The sequence below is a fragment of the Homalodisca vitripennis genome, unplaced genomic scaffold (assembly GCF_021130785.1).
Source record: "Homalodisca vitripennis isolate AUS2020 unplaced genomic scaffold, UT_GWSS_2.1 ScUCBcl_2838;HRSCAF=7957, whole genome shotgun sequence".
Taxonomy (NCBI): Eukaryota; Metazoa; Arthropoda; class Insecta; order Hemiptera; family Cicadellidae; genus Homalodisca; species Homalodisca vitripennis.
This window is the reverse complement of record NW_025778947.1, coordinates 11,916-28,447: the sequence shown is the minus strand read 5'-3', so window position 1 is coordinate 28,447 and position 16,532 is coordinate 11,916. Positions and strand designations below refer to the sequence as shown.

Here is a 16,532-nt window from a genome sequence, read left to right as displayed (position 1 = left end):
GTAATAAGTAACCTTTAATTTAATGGCTTATTATTTTGTCAGAGTTTCATTAACACAAAAACTTTCACAGATCCAAATTGGAAATTTAAAAATAATGCAATGCAAAAAAAATGCAAGTTCACTGTTCAGGTTAGGTCTGTAATTAAGTGAATAAATTTTATTGTGTCGAATGAAAACTGAAATTTAATTTTTCAGTCTATTCAAGAGACTTTATTGACTGTACAAAACAAATACTATAGTCACCGTTTTGGCTTTTCCACTCAAAATCCCTCAAAAACACAGCACCATTTACCACTGCAACTTCACTATCTATAATGCACAAATTTGTGTATTAAACAAATGGAGCTGATTTAACAAATTTTCATTATTATTTTGTTCAAGTTGATCTAGTAACATTTACCAGAATCGGAATGTAGTTTCCTCTGGAGTGTGAAACTAAAGGCCTCTTTCTCCTGTCGGCGTGAAGGTGTGTACGAGGGTGTGCCTGCCATGGTATATAGGTCAGCACTGAGACACGCCATCAGGTCCATGTTCTCCGTCAGAGGGTCTTGCCCCAGACTGAGAATACGCTGATGTGTGTGACCTTCTGCTGTCAGATCCAGCACCTGAAGTCCACCCAATGAGCCCTCCACCAGCAGCTCTGACCCTGCAATATAAAGTACAGCTCAGCATCAATAAGACTATCAAGTAGTAGTCTTTTTGGCTTATCATAGTTATTTTTCCAGAAATTGAAACAAATTAGCAGTAAAAATTATTAGCTGGACTTTTATAACAAAAAAAAACTAACCCTCCACCAGCAGCTCTGACCCTGCAATATAAAGTACAGCTCAGCATCAATAAGACTATCAAGTAGTAGTCTTTTTGGCTTATCATAGTTATTTTTCCAGAAATTGAAACAAATTAGCAGTAAAAATTATTAGCTGGACTTTTATAACAAAAAAAAACTAACCCCTCCAGGTATACAGTTCACATAAAAAAATTCCAAATTAAATTCTCTCCATTGAAAATTTTAAATTGTATAAATAACTTTAAAGTATTAATTAATTCTTGAAAAACCTATGTACTTATTTGAATAATTTTGTACAATAATTGATAATTATCAATAGACTAGTTGGAACTGTTGCATTCATTATCCACGTAGAATTAATTTTTACTAGATTATTCATAATTACATAATTCTGTAATTATTGTACAAGTTTCAATATGTGAAAATAATGAAACTGTCTTATTCCACATAGATCGACTGTTGCTATCCTCATGTAAGGTTTTAGTTTTGGCTGGAGAAATGGGTTTGAATGAAAGGTTACACAAAATTGTTCAGTATTAGCAAATATTCTATGTTTTTTTATGTTTTACTGACTGATGTTTCTATATATGTTTATATTTTAAAGATTATGACTATTGTTTATTTTACTATATTGTCTCTGTCATTATCATGCCAATATGTCTATTTATTTAATGACTACTTTCTGCATACTTTTAAATCTGTTGCTGTTGCTTTATCGTTTATTAAAATCTTTAATCACACTTCTACCAAATTAAAAGTGATAATTCTGCTATGTTTGTGTTGTAAATTGTGTTCTATTTTAATTTTAATGTTTAGCCATATACCGTATATGAAGTATTTTGTCAAAACATGCTCATTTGATTGCGTTTATTAACATTGCCATTACAAATTGTGTCGTATGACAGTTATTATTATTAAATGCACGAAATTATTGGTCGATCAAACAAATCAGGAAACACACTTTAACTGACAAACAACAACAAAACCGATCTTTCTTTTTACTGAAAAATATTTGTATAAGACATTATTGAGCAATGAATTTTGAAGGATACAGGTATTCTTCTTCAATAACACTGTACTTTAAATGTATAAAACGACAAAAAAAACTTATTTTTTAGTTACAGGAACCAAAATAAAGCAAACACTACAGATTTACTTAAAGATATCAGGTATAACTGACCAACTGAGGCATTAATCTTGGCATGACTGAGAGTAACAGTAGCGATCTTGCGGCCAACGAGAACATTGTCCTTCAAAACGGCCCGCAACAGCAGAATGTTGAGGCGGTGGAAGTCAAAGGTGAGCTGCGTACGAGTGCTTGGAGGTGGAACAAAACTCGGCCGTCGGCTGACCGGCTCTGATGATAAACTGTCCACTTCATCTTCTGTACCAAGCAAAACGCATCATTTTAAGAAAAGTTCATTCATTACAAGTATTTACAGTAGACTATGGCAAGTAAGACTGAATAATTTTTAGCATTTTAAAGAAATCTAATAGTGGTGTAACTAACCAAATAATTGATGCCTAAAATTTTAAGAAAATGATTTTCTAAATCAAGTTGTTTCTTCCCATTTTAAACTGATTGACAAAAAATTAATGTCTCAAATTTAAGAAAATTATTTTCTAAATCAAGTTTTTCTTCCCATTTTAAACTGATTGACAAAAAATTAATGTCTCAAATTTTAAGAAAATTATTTTCTAAATCAAGTTTTTCTTCCCATTTTAAACTGAATGTTATATAGTACAAGAAATATTCTGTGTGAAAAGTGGTTTTCTTTGTCCAAGTTTTTCTTCCCATTTTAAAACTCTTTTTCAAGTTTTTCTTCCCATTTTAAACTCTTTGTTATATATTATATAGTATAAGAAATATTCTGTGTGAAAAGTACCTTAACCCTCAGTCTAGTCTCCCAGATCAAGGGATGAAATTATAGTATTGTATTTTGTCAAGAATGAAGCGCGTTATGAATTATTATTTTATATAATATACAGGAATTGATTTAAAAATTATTAAAGAATGTCAGCATAATTTAAATATTACATAAAAATTGAGATTAATTACATAATGAAAATAAATGTTTACTAATGTAGGAATGTAGATTGAAATTTATAACAGTTTGTAATTTACAATAGCAGAATATAAAAATATTGATAATGGGTCAATTCGTACCAACTTATTTATTTCAATCTCACACTGAAATTAAATATATTCACTGTGTCAGTCCACAACATATTGTATGTGCCCATTAAATTAGTAATGGTCTCAGTATTGAGTGTGAGCCAGTCCAAAACCTTTTTTTTTTTTGTCTAGAGTGAAGTGAAAAACTGGGACTTCAAAAGATAACCAACTACCTTGCATCGGAAACTGAGGATCCAAGTTCCCCAACTCATTGATTAATCCTTTCATATGGATTCTACTTCAGCATTATCCAGATACTGAGATAATTAGAATTTTGTTAAGTAGATTGCGACAGTTCCATCCTGTTCATACAGATTTTTAAATTGAAATTTGTGATGGCTATTAGTTACTTGTCCTGAGCTAAGGTTTTGGTTGCAGGCCAGTCAAGAGTTGACAATGCTGGTGCCAAAAAAACAAATACTCCACTACCTTGTGACACCATCAGAGGATCTTCCGAACTGTGGAACTGTTTCGATAACATTTGGTCAGCAAGATCGATGTCGCTTTTTATTTTATTGTAGCTTTTTACAACTATTGACTTAAGGAAGAGATTTCCTTATCTGTCTTCCTTGCCAGTGTCAAACATATCAATTGTACATGAGAATTTATCTCTTGTCCTGCCATCTTTTAATAACAATGCCATCTTTATTTTCTGCATATACCATTTCTCCTCTTTTCCAAGTTTGTCAAAAAAAGAAAAAAATTCTTAAGTATGCCAGCTCGATCAGTTCTTAAAGTACCTAACAGATGAGTGAATTTTTCTAGTAGTACTCAGACCAACTCACCGAATTGTAATAGTTGACAAAATAAAACAGTCTTTTCTGAATGAAGATAAGAGCGTAGTAGTTTTGAAACTACAGAGGTACACATGTAATAATCAGGAGGATAGGTTGGATACTTTACCAGAGTATATTTTAACTTTGCATATACAGTATAGACTGACTGGTCACATAGTTTAAATAATTTTATATCATTCTTCTTGGGATTCTTAGGGGAAATATTGCCAGAAAAGCAATCGTTCTTAAAATGGAACCATAGATTCATCAATGGCAAGATCATTTTTAACCTTATTTACTTATTAACTTTTTTACTTTTAACTTATTATAAGCAAAATTCAATATCTGAATAAGGTTATCCACCTTAGCAAGTCTACCTGCACCATTCTCATTGTAGTTAAAATGCCAGAAACGTGACAGCAGTTGGAATCTGTTGCGGCTCACGACATTAGGAGCAACTTGATTTTTAAGCAAACATATTATTGCTCGAATGTTGGGGTTCTAGAGGCCAGGAAATCATTTGTAGGCCTAAAAGTGGACCCCTAGTTGGATCAAGTTCATGTCTTTTATTGGATCTGTTTCTAATTTCTTTGTATTTCAAGACTAGGATCCAAAGAAGTGTCATCATGGGCATTCTACATGTCATAATCAGTAAGGAGTATTTGTATAAACAAAATGGTTGTTTAAATCATTTGAAGGACTATTTAAAATTGTGATAAGTCTAATGGTATCATCAATGTCTAATGCATGTTTTGGTCCGAGGTTAATGGTGCAGTAGTATCAAAGGGCAAGTTGGCTAATTCAACCATTACATCTTGTGAAGGATGTTAGAGGTTCATAGTGAACACTTTTTCATTTCTTTCGAATCCATACAAAAAACACAAGCAAACTTTTATAACATATAAACCTGTCAAAATACTGGTAAAATTTAAAAAAATAAATCCATATCAGAAGACAAAGTTTTCTAATAAACTGAAAACTGCTTTAGGTATACCTGGCTACAAGGCTGGGAGTCATTCTTTATACCAGAACTGTCATCCTATATATATTTTATCTACAGTAAGGAAAATCATGAAGTACCATAATATGGTAAATAATTTAAATAAATACCTAATCAGTAACAATATAATTAATGATTGCCCATATGGATTTCAAAGGAAGAAAAGCACAGAAATGTTGCTGAAAAATGTTTCCAGCATTTTTTAATAAAGAGATAGAAAATGTAAATCAAATAATAGATACGTTCATCTATTTGTTTAGGGCATTTGATACACTATAATTTGACAGTCATTGAGAGCATTGGGAAAATTCCTAAACTGGTGTGAAGACTACTTTAAAAAAAGAAAATTGATAGTAAAAATATGAGATTGTTTTTCAGAGAAACATGATGCATCTAAGGGCAGCATTTGGGGACCAATATTTAGTAAACTTTACATGTATACCATCTTATAGGTAAAACAATTGAAATTATGAGTCAAGATACAAATTGTTTATATGTTAATTTGTATATTTAAAATGACTAATTGTAATATTTTAGAAAATGTTAAGACTTTTAAATGTTTAGGTCTTTAAGTAGATCATAATTTTAAATAGGATAAGCATATATAAGTATTTGTAATAAAGTTAGTGTGTTTATAAAACAGTACTATTTAAAACAGTTTTCGCCCTATAGCGCATTGCTGATGGTTTACAGTTCATTATGTTATTAGATATTGTTTAACCCTTTTAACCCCGACGTCCGTACTATACGGACGTCGTAAAAATGGTGGTCAACTCCCGACGTCCGTATAGTGCGGACGTGCACTTTTCATTACTTTACTGGCCACCTATTTCACCAAATGCTTTGAAATTTCACAGACTTGTGCACAAAGATATTTTGCATCAAAAATATATTAGTTTGTAATGGTTTGACTTCGTATTTTGTCAGTCTGTGACTGAGCAATTGCAGTTTGTCTCGACTGACTGCTCACGCTTGTTGCAGACAGCTGTATATCACGTGGTTGTGAATATTCCGTTTTCTTCACAGTTTTAGGTTAAAGCAGTGTAAAGTACGGCAGTTAAAGTTTAGTTTATTATTTGTTTGATTTCAAAATGAGTAAAAGACATCGTTCAAAGTCTCCCATAAGTGAAAATACACTAATTAGTAACCTAGTTGCAAATGGTGTGGATGTGATTAGTGACGACAATTTGAGTGATGTAAATATTGTTTTAAAACTTTTTTTTAATTTAGATTATGAACAGTTTTAGTTATTTTGTCAGAAATAACTTTGGTTTTATGTTTATTTTAAGTACTGTGAATTTCAAAGGTCTTGTTACATTGCCTTGCCCAGAAATGGCAAAAAGAAAAATGTACACGGCTTTACAAAAATTGATGTTACTCCACTTGTAAATAAGGTAGGCCTATAATTTTTGTTTCCTTTTATTAAAGATTAAATATATCATAAAGTAAATGGGTATTTTTGTGTCAAATATTTTTTATATATTTGTTTTCCATGATCAAACTTGAAATTTTTTCATTTTTATTTATTTTTTATAAATGTATATGTATGTAAAAGAAATTACTTTCAAAATAATAATTTTATTTGTATATTTCTGTAAGCTACATGTATAAAGAAGTAAAACAAAAAAAGAATTACCAAAATATCTTAAAAAATAACTGAGTTATGAATTTTTTACAAACCCTTACATTTTGTCTGAAAATGGCTTGGGATTTCTGGCACATCACTTGATTTAATGGCCGGGGTTAAAAGGGTTAAGAGCATGAGGAATGCATCAATCAATTTAAACCCATTGAGAATTTATAAACACAAGTGCTTAAATGTAATATACCTAACAACACAATGCTCATACCAAAATGGAGAAAAATTGTACAATATGCAAAAGGCTACTAGTAGATAAATGGTTTTATGTACATAATTATATGTGATAACCTACAAGACAGTACTTATAAAATAAAAACACAGACACACCTACTTGGTAAGATTTAATTATCTAATTGTACCTAAAGCAAGTAATTAATATGGAAGAAGAACACTGAAGTTTATATGCCCAGAATATTTAATAAACTTCCCATTGATATATGAAGCATTCAAAATTTGAGATTGTTTAAAATTACAAAAAAGTGTTTTTACGGAAAAAATGAGACTTAATAAGGTAATTTAGAATTGCTCATATTGACTTTTACGTTTTACATATCTCTTATATAAAAGTGTTAAACGGTTAAAAACTACTAGTGTTGTTGGTTTATTGCCTTCTAACGTTACTTGTTATTTATTACTAATTTTTATTAATTTATTATTGACATTTGTTGTTATCTATTGCTAATATTATTTGTTTCTTTATTTTCTTTGTTATTTATTATTAACATTTAATGTTATTTACTTACATTATTTTTTCCTTATCACTATAAATTACTCTACATGTTATATATTGATATTATTGTTATTAATGGTTGATTTAATTTCTGAAGTTAAAATAATAAAAATGTACTCTTTCTTTCAAGCATCAAGCACACTGAGTCCTTGGATTCTAAATTAAATAGAAACAATCTAATGGCAACAGACCCCGTACAATGGTACGAGCAGCTTTGCACAGGAAGCTTTGCACTATTCAGTCTATACTTACAATTTATTCTTTCTTGCTTTCTTAAGAGTTCTTGATCTACAGTTAAAATCCACCCCCATTAGTTTAGTTGATTTTTTAATGTTAATTTAAGAACAGACAAAATATATTCCGCATACCTGGTGTCAGAAGTACAGGAGGTTTGTGATGAACCGGTTTGCTTGGAAATACTCTTTTAACAAACCCAATCAGTTCCACAATTGTCTCCTGGTTGGCTGAAACATATTAGGTTTCTTGATGCAAACAGAATAAAAATAATTGAATTAGGTGGAATCATAATATTGGATCTGTTAGTGTGTTACATATGTTTCATCTTGGAACAAATATAGACCTCTTAATTTAATATTAATATTAATTTAATAATAATATATTTTGTTTTTATTGTGTATTTGTATCTGATTTTAACCCTTTGAGTGCCACGGGTATTTTCCAAAGGCATATGCATAAAGTGCCACGCTGTTTTCCGCATATTTGTAAGCTTTTGGGAAAAAAGCCGTTGTAAAATAACTACCAAACAGACTTCCATCATTTTGTTGTTGTTGTTTTTTTTTTTATTATTAAATGCAGAATATGATACATATCGTTACAAATAAAATTTGATTTATAAAAATATAAAAATTTCAGTATTTATAAAAAAAAGTTTTTTTTTTAACTTTTGTATAAAAAGTTAAGTTTCGACCTGATTTGAGTGTATTACGGTATTTTAAAGATTTTTTTCTTTATACCATGATAAAGGTCATATAATTCTAAATAAAACCCATGCGTAATATATTATTCTAGAATTTTAAAATCATGGCATTATATGTATTAACAAAATGCTGCCCGGGTGTGGTACCGACATATTATAAATTGTACTTCATTTGTCAGAGTTTAGAAATTACTTAGTAATGATGTAGTTTTCCCAATAAATCTAATAAAACATCAATATAACACAAATAAATATGATTAGTAAATGTAGAGACAAATACTTGCTAACATATTTACATAAAAGTTTACATTTACTAAATAATAACCCTAATAATATTTACACTGAAAATTTACGTTTTTCGCTTGGACACAACTCAAATCACTACATTACTTTTGTAAAGAAATACAGTAAAATACTGTATAAGTTACTATTTTATTTTGTATTTACTCAAATGCTTGGTTATTGGTATATAAACATCAAGAAAGGTGGTTACGCAACACAGTACTCGTCCGCTACGTCGCGTGACTGGAAGACAGAATCATCGCATAGGTACTTCGGTATTATCACAGCCCACTATTTTTGGACGAGTTTTCCTTATCAGAGATCAAAATAAACTTCATTATACGTTCGTTCTTCCATAGTGAATAAAAAAATACTCAATGAGTCATACTTCCTATCTCCAAATAGACATACGAATGACCTGACATTTTCGAATAATGAAACGTTGTTCTTTTAGTTTTTGATTTCATTGATTGTCGTAATAACTTGTAAATTCCAAAATAGGTTAAATAAAGTCAGTTGTTTTTAATACTGTAATTTATTTTGTCCCCGATAAGGACTCGGAGGGATAAAACTCGTGCAAAAATAGTGGCTTCTTGATAAGTACCCAAACAACATAAGTTTCACAGATAAAATAGTAGAGAAACAACATAAAACTCGTATTTATTGATAGTTTGGAACCTATTGAATACAGCTGTCTGGTTATTTGGCTAAAATAATCTTGTACTATATAAAATATTATCCAAATACGAAATGTCAAAATTGGCGACGCTGGCACTTTATGCACTTTTTGTAACGTCAAAATTAGCGACGCCGTGGCACTCAAAGGGTTAATGAAAAAATATATTAATCAAATATTTGATCAATAATTACCAATGAAAAATAGTCTGTTGACAAAAAATTATTGTTAGTATTATAATTTAATAAGTACTGAATTTGTTTGACATGAATATATCTACATTTATCATAATATACCTATAACACAGAGAAGAACTTACAACTAGAATGTAAAGAGACTGATAAAATGTTTTATTACATGATAAAACTTGGTGCACGAAACCAAAATGTCAATTTAATCATCAACTCAATAACTTTAAAAAGAAATACTTGAAATTACTGATTGACAATTGAAGACTCCTGTCTTATTTGATGAAATAGCGGGACACTTATTAATGACGTGATAAACTTTACTATTAGAAGACATCGTTTTAAAATATAAGGATTAATGAAGAATTAAAATGTTATCAAATCTGTTACAACAATAAAATAAAAAAACACGCAGTTTTCCAACTTACCAATGATATCCAGATTGTTGAACTGTATATTGGCGATTTGCAGCTGTTCCCTGGCGTCAGTGTTAGTGGGACAGTCTGCGCTGACAGACACCAGCTCTATAGTGATGAGTGCCTCAGTGCTGGGCACCTCCAGGGGTACCAGGGGTGGCCAGGGGCCAGTCGGGGGGGAGGAGGGACAGAACCCTAAAGGTGACTTGACTGTGCCAACATCAACAACACTGTAATACTACCTTAACAACAATTTTAATTATTAATAGACATTTTAAAATACCAACTTTGCATGGTCTTGTATTTTTTCTTATTATATACATAAAGTTAACTAGAAATCTTTACCTATACAAAGACCTGCATTATTTAAATTGCAGAAGATAACTTGCAGGTGTTTGACACAATATTTGGAATTCAAAAAAGACTTTTACATTTTTTTAATGTTTATTTGTAAACTTAAAACCTTTACTACAAGCATATATTTTTGGTATCTGTAAGTTTTTTTTTTTAAATCAATACTTTTTTTGTTCAGATAACTTACACAATACCAGAAGATATTTCACTGACTTTATAAACTAAAATACTTCAAATTTTGGATACTCACCATCTTATATGGCTTGCAAAATTATACGAGGGTCATTTAATAAGTAATGAGACAAGTTACTATTGCTCAAAAGGCTGAAATAATCCATAAGAAACTTTCAGGAGATAAAGTTGGCAACCTTGCAATGACATCTGATTAGCTGTTCAATCATATTTTGTAAACATAGCATTGAATTTATTCAGTTAACATTAGCAAGTCCGCTCAAGAATTGCACCATGGAAGAGCAATGTGCAGTGATCAGATTTTTAGTCGCAGTGAGAAAGGTTTTAAAATTCACAAAAAACTGTTCAAAGTGTATGGAGACAACTGTTTGAATCAATCGAACCTTTATAAAAGGGGTTTAGAACAGTTTCAAAGGGGCCAAACAATGTTTTCTGATGACTGCTTGAATTTGGAAGTTCCTCTCTCGTTATTGACGCATTAATTCGGGACTAAAGGCATATCGCTGTTGAACTGATAAGTGTAAAAATAACTAGTGTTGGAACTGTCCATAAAATTATTCATAACAAGCTGCAGTACAATAAAACCTGTGCGAGATGGATGCCCAGACAACTCACCTCACAATGCAACCCGCCTTCAATCAGTCAATAGTTGAAAAATCAATATTCAACTGAATTGTAATGTGTGACGAACCATAGATCCACCGCTATGAACCAGAATCACGACAGAGCCTTGAGTGGAAGCATAAGACTTCTCCCACTCGCAAAACATTCAGGACTCAGCAATCTGCCGGTAGTCATGTTTACAGTATTCCAGGATTTTTAGGGGCCAATTTGTTGCGATTTTCTTGAACTTCTATCTGTTTGGACCTCTTAAAGAGAGTCTATAAGGGAAACATTTTCAATCCAATGAAGAGGTCAAGAATCAGGTGCCAAAGTGGCTTTCAGATCAATTCAAAGATTTTATGCCAAGGGCATTTACAATTTAGCAGAAAGATGGGACAAGTGTATAAGTGATGATGGAGACTATGTTAAAAAGTAATAATTTGTCTTGTTATTTAACGAGTGAACCTTGTAAATAGAACTTTGAAACAAAATTTAATATATTTAAATCTGGAAAATCATTTAACAAAGATATAACAGGATTATTAACAAATAATGAATACTAAACAATAAAAGAGTATTTTAAAAATGACAAATGTTTCAAATGAACAATCTAAATTTCATCTAGAGTATAGATCAAATTAAGTAAGTTTAGGTTTAACATATTAACTTATTAATTAGTAATATATTGTGATTATTTAAGTTTATATTGATAAGTCAAAATTGTCATGGTACAATATGCATATTTAACTATGTATTATGTTAACATTAACTTTTAATATACAATTTACTATTTGTATGATGATTTCCAACATACTTTAGCATGTAACTAATAGGAAATAAAAGTTTTGATTATGAGTAAAAGGTAATGTTTGATATCAACTCCATCCATTGCCAGCTCTTCAAATGTGAGTCACTGTATATATATATATATATATATATATATATATATATATATATATATATAATATATATATATATATATATATACATACATATACTAATAGTAAATGATGCAGTCCGTCTAGTTTGTCCCACCCATAGGGAGGTAATTGATAGTGTTTAATTTTGCTAGTCATTTTGAATGCATCACATGTTTTCAATAATACGAAATTTTTGTGTTTCAATACATGATTATAACCGTCATGAAGCTTTACAATAAGTGTATTTAAGATGTATCATAATTGTGTTTCAGTTTTATCCCACGGTCATCTGAAAACACTATCCATCCTTTTTCATTTACAGGTATCTGCTTCACTTTCATATAAATTTTAAATCTCCTTAAAACTATATCTACTGTGTTTACAGATGTACTCTATACCATAGAATTTGTCTTGAACCTGTATAGATGTAGTTTATAATAACTAGGAGAAAATACCTCTGCTCTGGTCAGTAGAAAGCGTAGACAGCGCTGTGGTGATGGCCGAAGGGGAGGTGATGGGGAATCCTCGCAAGTTGCGGCTATACAGCGGGTCCGGAGAGCCAGGAGAAGTGGGAGATGTCGGTTCACTGTCTCGTAGACTTCCACTGACACTGTCCATTCTGAACCCAGACACAATATACTGCACAACTGGTAACTATTCATAGTTCAAAAAATCGTCTGATACTTTCTAATTTGTTTCCCTATTTTTACAAATGGTTCGCAAAGTATTAATTAAACTGGATTTTCCAAAAATAATTCTGACAAAAGAAAAAATTAATAGGAAAATATTAAAATTTAATTATATTCAAATCTTGAACAATCAAATTTGTCCCCTTATTCTTGATTTAGATTTTAAATTTCAATTAAATTATTTATTGTGCAATAATGTAAAATATCACTATTACATTTTATATTTTGCTCAGGAAAAGTACAATATTATGGTATTTTAACTGAGAAACAATACTTTAAAAGAAGTAAACTGTCATAACATAATCTAATTTAACTAAACCCAAACTAATCTAACACATTGTTACGCAAAATCATTGTAAACCATCTGCCATGTTGCATATCTGTCCAAGTCACAGTAAGCGTTCCATAAAAATTCCTAGACAAAGTATGAAAAAAGTTCCCGAATAAAAGTATAATTGAATTGAATGGTTTGTGTGTAAAAATATTTCTATTCGGTTTAGTTATTTATTCTTCAAGTCATTTACTTCCTGATAGGCTGTGGTATTCATAATTTTCTTACCAGATTTACATAAGTTTCATTGTAAAAATATCACAATAAACATTATTAAAATATCTAAGTTGAGTTGTTAATCTAAATAAATTAAAATGAACTTACACAATTATTAGTAATAACAATTTGCTATTAAGATATAAAAAGAAGGTTAATATAACATACTCTATTATTGTATGGATTTCGAGACTTGAGTAGTGGTAAAAAAGAGAGGAATAGATTGAGTGGTGAGGCCTCATAAGAGGTGAGGTTTTCTGATGAACAGCACTCTATCGACTAGAAGAGAAAGAATAGAGGATGAAGGTCACTAGAAGGATTTGAGTACGAAACAGTGATAAAACGGATCAGAAGGGAGCGGCTGAGGATACGAGAACATAAATTACAAATAATGCTACACAATAGAAGAATGGAAAAACATGTAGAGACAAGACTTGTTGAGGGTGCTGGAGGAGAAGAAATGGGAATATCACAAAATTGGAGGGCACCTATGCTATTACTGTACTTAGTTAAGAATCATGATGATGACTCACCCAACATGTTTGTGGCTAGCAACGAGGAGCTCAAAGTCAGGACCAAAGGTCTGGAGAGCGTCCACCAGCAGCAGTCCGTGAACACTGAGGGTGAGACTCGTGTCGAAAGGTCGCTTGGTGTATGACACTCGGACACCAGACACCTGCAGTTCTGCGACACTGCGAGCTGCGAGACTGCACCTAGACACAGTGTAAAGAGTGACTGCCTTGGTAATGTTATATTAACACCTTCACTGCGACACGAATCATGTACCAACTTTAGGACAGTCGGGGTACTCGCGAGGTGCGTCCTCTGTAATTTTGCTAATCCTGTATATTTCTTTGGTCACCATCGCATCTCAGTCAAAGTGGGTTGATCAATAAATTATATCAAATATAAATTTTCACGCATTGATTAAATCAGCGGTTTCTCAACCTGGGGGGCGCGCCCCCCTGGGGGGGCGTGGAAGAATTTCAGGGGAGGCGTCAACAAATTTTTAAAAAATACTTAAGTTGTGGTTTTTTGAAACAGTTATTTTTTCATATATATTTACAACAACAACAAAATTTAATTTGATGCTGGACACAAACACACAATCATTGAAATTATTAAATTATTAACTCAATAAAATGTAAAGCTTTGGTTTCTATGAACCCCGCTGGCGTGAAGTGTGAAGCGGGATTGACGCTCACGAGAATCGCGCCAAGTGCGATTGCCGTTTAGTAAGTGGTTTCTATAACCGCGTGAACCACGCTCTCAACGTGGGATCGGTCATTCAACATTTGTAGACATGGGTGTGAGGATGTTAGCATTAGTGTTTCTTCTCGACGAAGGAAATGCGGATGAAGAAGTTATACTACCTGAATTTGTTAACGATGATCGTTCACCTTTATTTACAAGAAGAAGTAAAGAGAGGTGTTTTAAAATTTTAATTTTGAGACAATTAATGGATGACAAGACGAAGTTCAGAGAATATTTCAGAGTTACAGTAAAGTTGGACTGTTTTATGAAATTTTAGGATATATTCAAAATGACCTTACAACTCCCTGCCACAAATAAATGGTTTCTACGCATTTTATTTTATAACTAGATTTTTGTAGTTTTTCATTGATTGGTCAAATAACACTCTGTGCTCAAGCACATAATCAATTAACATTTCATCTAATTCTGGTGAAAAAATCTTGGATTCCTTCGATAACACTATTTCATACACACACGGAACCGGCAATGCCGCAGCGGTAAATGCGCCAGTGTGGGTAGACTTTGACGGGATTCGTCGTCGTGTTGCGCTCCCAATTTCCGGCGGGAATGACGCCGGCCCGATATGACAAACCGCGCTCGTAATAAAACATGCAGTAGTTTTGGCGCGATGACGTAGTACCGCTTCACGCTTCGCGCCGGCGGGGTTCATGGAAACCAAAGCTTAAGTGAGCGTCTGGCCAGGCGTGAGAAACTAGCTGACTCAGAACAAGGCGCGTGGAAGAGGACTATTCCACCTATTCCACGCGCCTTAGACTCAGCATACAACCCTCCCCCCCGTCTGGACTCACCCTGCCTTTCTTTATTTGTAGCGCGGCGCGGGGCGTAGTGCGCATGTCTGCCACTGTCCACCACAAGCGCTACTTGTCACACAGTATCATCCAGTCCCAGTCGCGCATTTGCCTTCGCCTGTGAATGTAGTTTTATTGTAACTATTATAGCGATTGTGTTGTTGATTGTCATCGCCATTACATTGACAAATATTGTGTGTTTTAGTGGTTAGTTGTTATTAAAAATGGCTAAATCACTGCCAAAGAAAAGACTCTACAGTGATGCCTATATTAAATACGGGTTTACATTTATTGAGAAAAACGGTAGTCATTTACCTCAGTGCGTAATTTGTCATGTAGTTCTAAGTAACGATGCAATGCGACCTGGACGTTTGGAACGCCATTTGAATACAAATCACGCTGCTCTAAAGGACAAACCTACTGAATTTTTCGTTTCTAGGAAACGTTGCCTTAAGAGAATGAAACTTGACCCCAGTGGAAGTTTTCGAATGGAAAATGAAAAGGCCGTTGAGGCTTCTTACAAAATTGCCTTGTTGATAGCTAAAGACAAGAAACCCCACACAATCGGTGAGTCACTCATAAAACCTTGTTTGCTTACTGCCTGTAGCACTGTGCTCGGTGAAGACAGCTACAATAAAGTTGCAAAAATTTCTTTATCAAACGATACAGTCAAACGTAGAATTGATGACATGGCTATTGACTTAAAAAATCAACTGGTGCAAAAGCTAAAGAACTCCCCATTCTTTGCATTGCAGTGCGATGAAACAACAGACATTTCAAAACAAGCGCAGTTGTTGTTTTACTGTAGATATATAGATGAAAAGAAATTCCTTGAAGAAATACTGTTTTCTACAAATCTTGAAACAACAACTACAGCAGTCAATATATTTTCTTCTCTTCAAACATTTTTAGAAGCTAATGGCCTTCCCTGGGAGAGAGTTATTGGAATATGTACTGATGGAGCTCAAGCGATGACAGGTTGCCGATCAGGATTTATTGAATTGGCTAAGAAAAAGAACCCTAAAAATAATTGGATCCCATTGTATCATCCACAGACAAGCTTTGGCTTGCCAGACTCTCCCTGAATCACTTAACACTGCTTTGAAATTAGCAGTTCAAGTAGTGAATCACGTCAAATCCAGTGCTTTGAACACCAGACTTTTTCGAGTGTTGTGTCAAGAACTGAACAGTGATCAAGAAACACTTCTCTTTCACACCGAAGTTCGTTGGTTGTCCAAAGGTAATATGCTTGCAAGGTTGTTCAACTTGAAATCAGAAGTTGAAATCTTTTTGATGAGTTCAAGTGAAGAACTGTACAAGAAATTTACAGATGACAAATTTATCTTTTACCTGGCATATTTATCAGACTTTTTTGAAACAATAAATCTTCTGAACCTAAAGCTACAAGGTCAGAAAAGTACTTTAAAGAATTATGATTCGATTAAGAGTTTTACTGAGAAGATAGCTCTTTGGCAACGCCGCCTGCAGAATTCGGAGCCGAACTTTTCTTCGTTTCCAAAATTAAACAACCTCCTCGATGAAACCCAAAGTCTT

At 32.6% G+C, this 16,532-nt stretch overlaps 1 protein-coding gene across 1 annotated transcript in view; it reads right to left on the bottom strand.

Moving 5' to 3' along the window:
- Nucleotides 1–14,780, bottom strand: part of LOC124372279 (vacuolar protein sorting-associated protein 13D-like) — a 40,109-nt gene extending 25,329 nt beyond the window's left edge. Inside the window, exons 1-7 of the mRNA XM_046830658.1 lie at nucleotides 14,644–14,780; nucleotides 13,449–13,628; nucleotides 12,135–12,298; nucleotides 9,623–9,820; nucleotides 7,480–7,575; nucleotides 1,968–2,171; nucleotides 401–646 (exon numbers count right to left, since the gene is read on the bottom strand). Of these exons, the coding sequence (XP_046686614.1) occupies nucleotides 401–646; nucleotides 1,968–2,171; nucleotides 7,480–7,575; nucleotides 9,623–9,820; nucleotides 12,135–12,298; nucleotides 13,449–13,628; nucleotides 14,644–14,780 (1,225 nt within the window). The remainder of the gene's footprint in view (nucleotides 1–400; nucleotides 647–1,967; nucleotides 2,172–7,479; nucleotides 7,576–9,622; nucleotides 9,821–12,134; nucleotides 12,299–13,448; nucleotides 13,629–14,643) is intronic.
- Nucleotides 14,781–16,532: the final 1,752 nt, after the last annotated feature.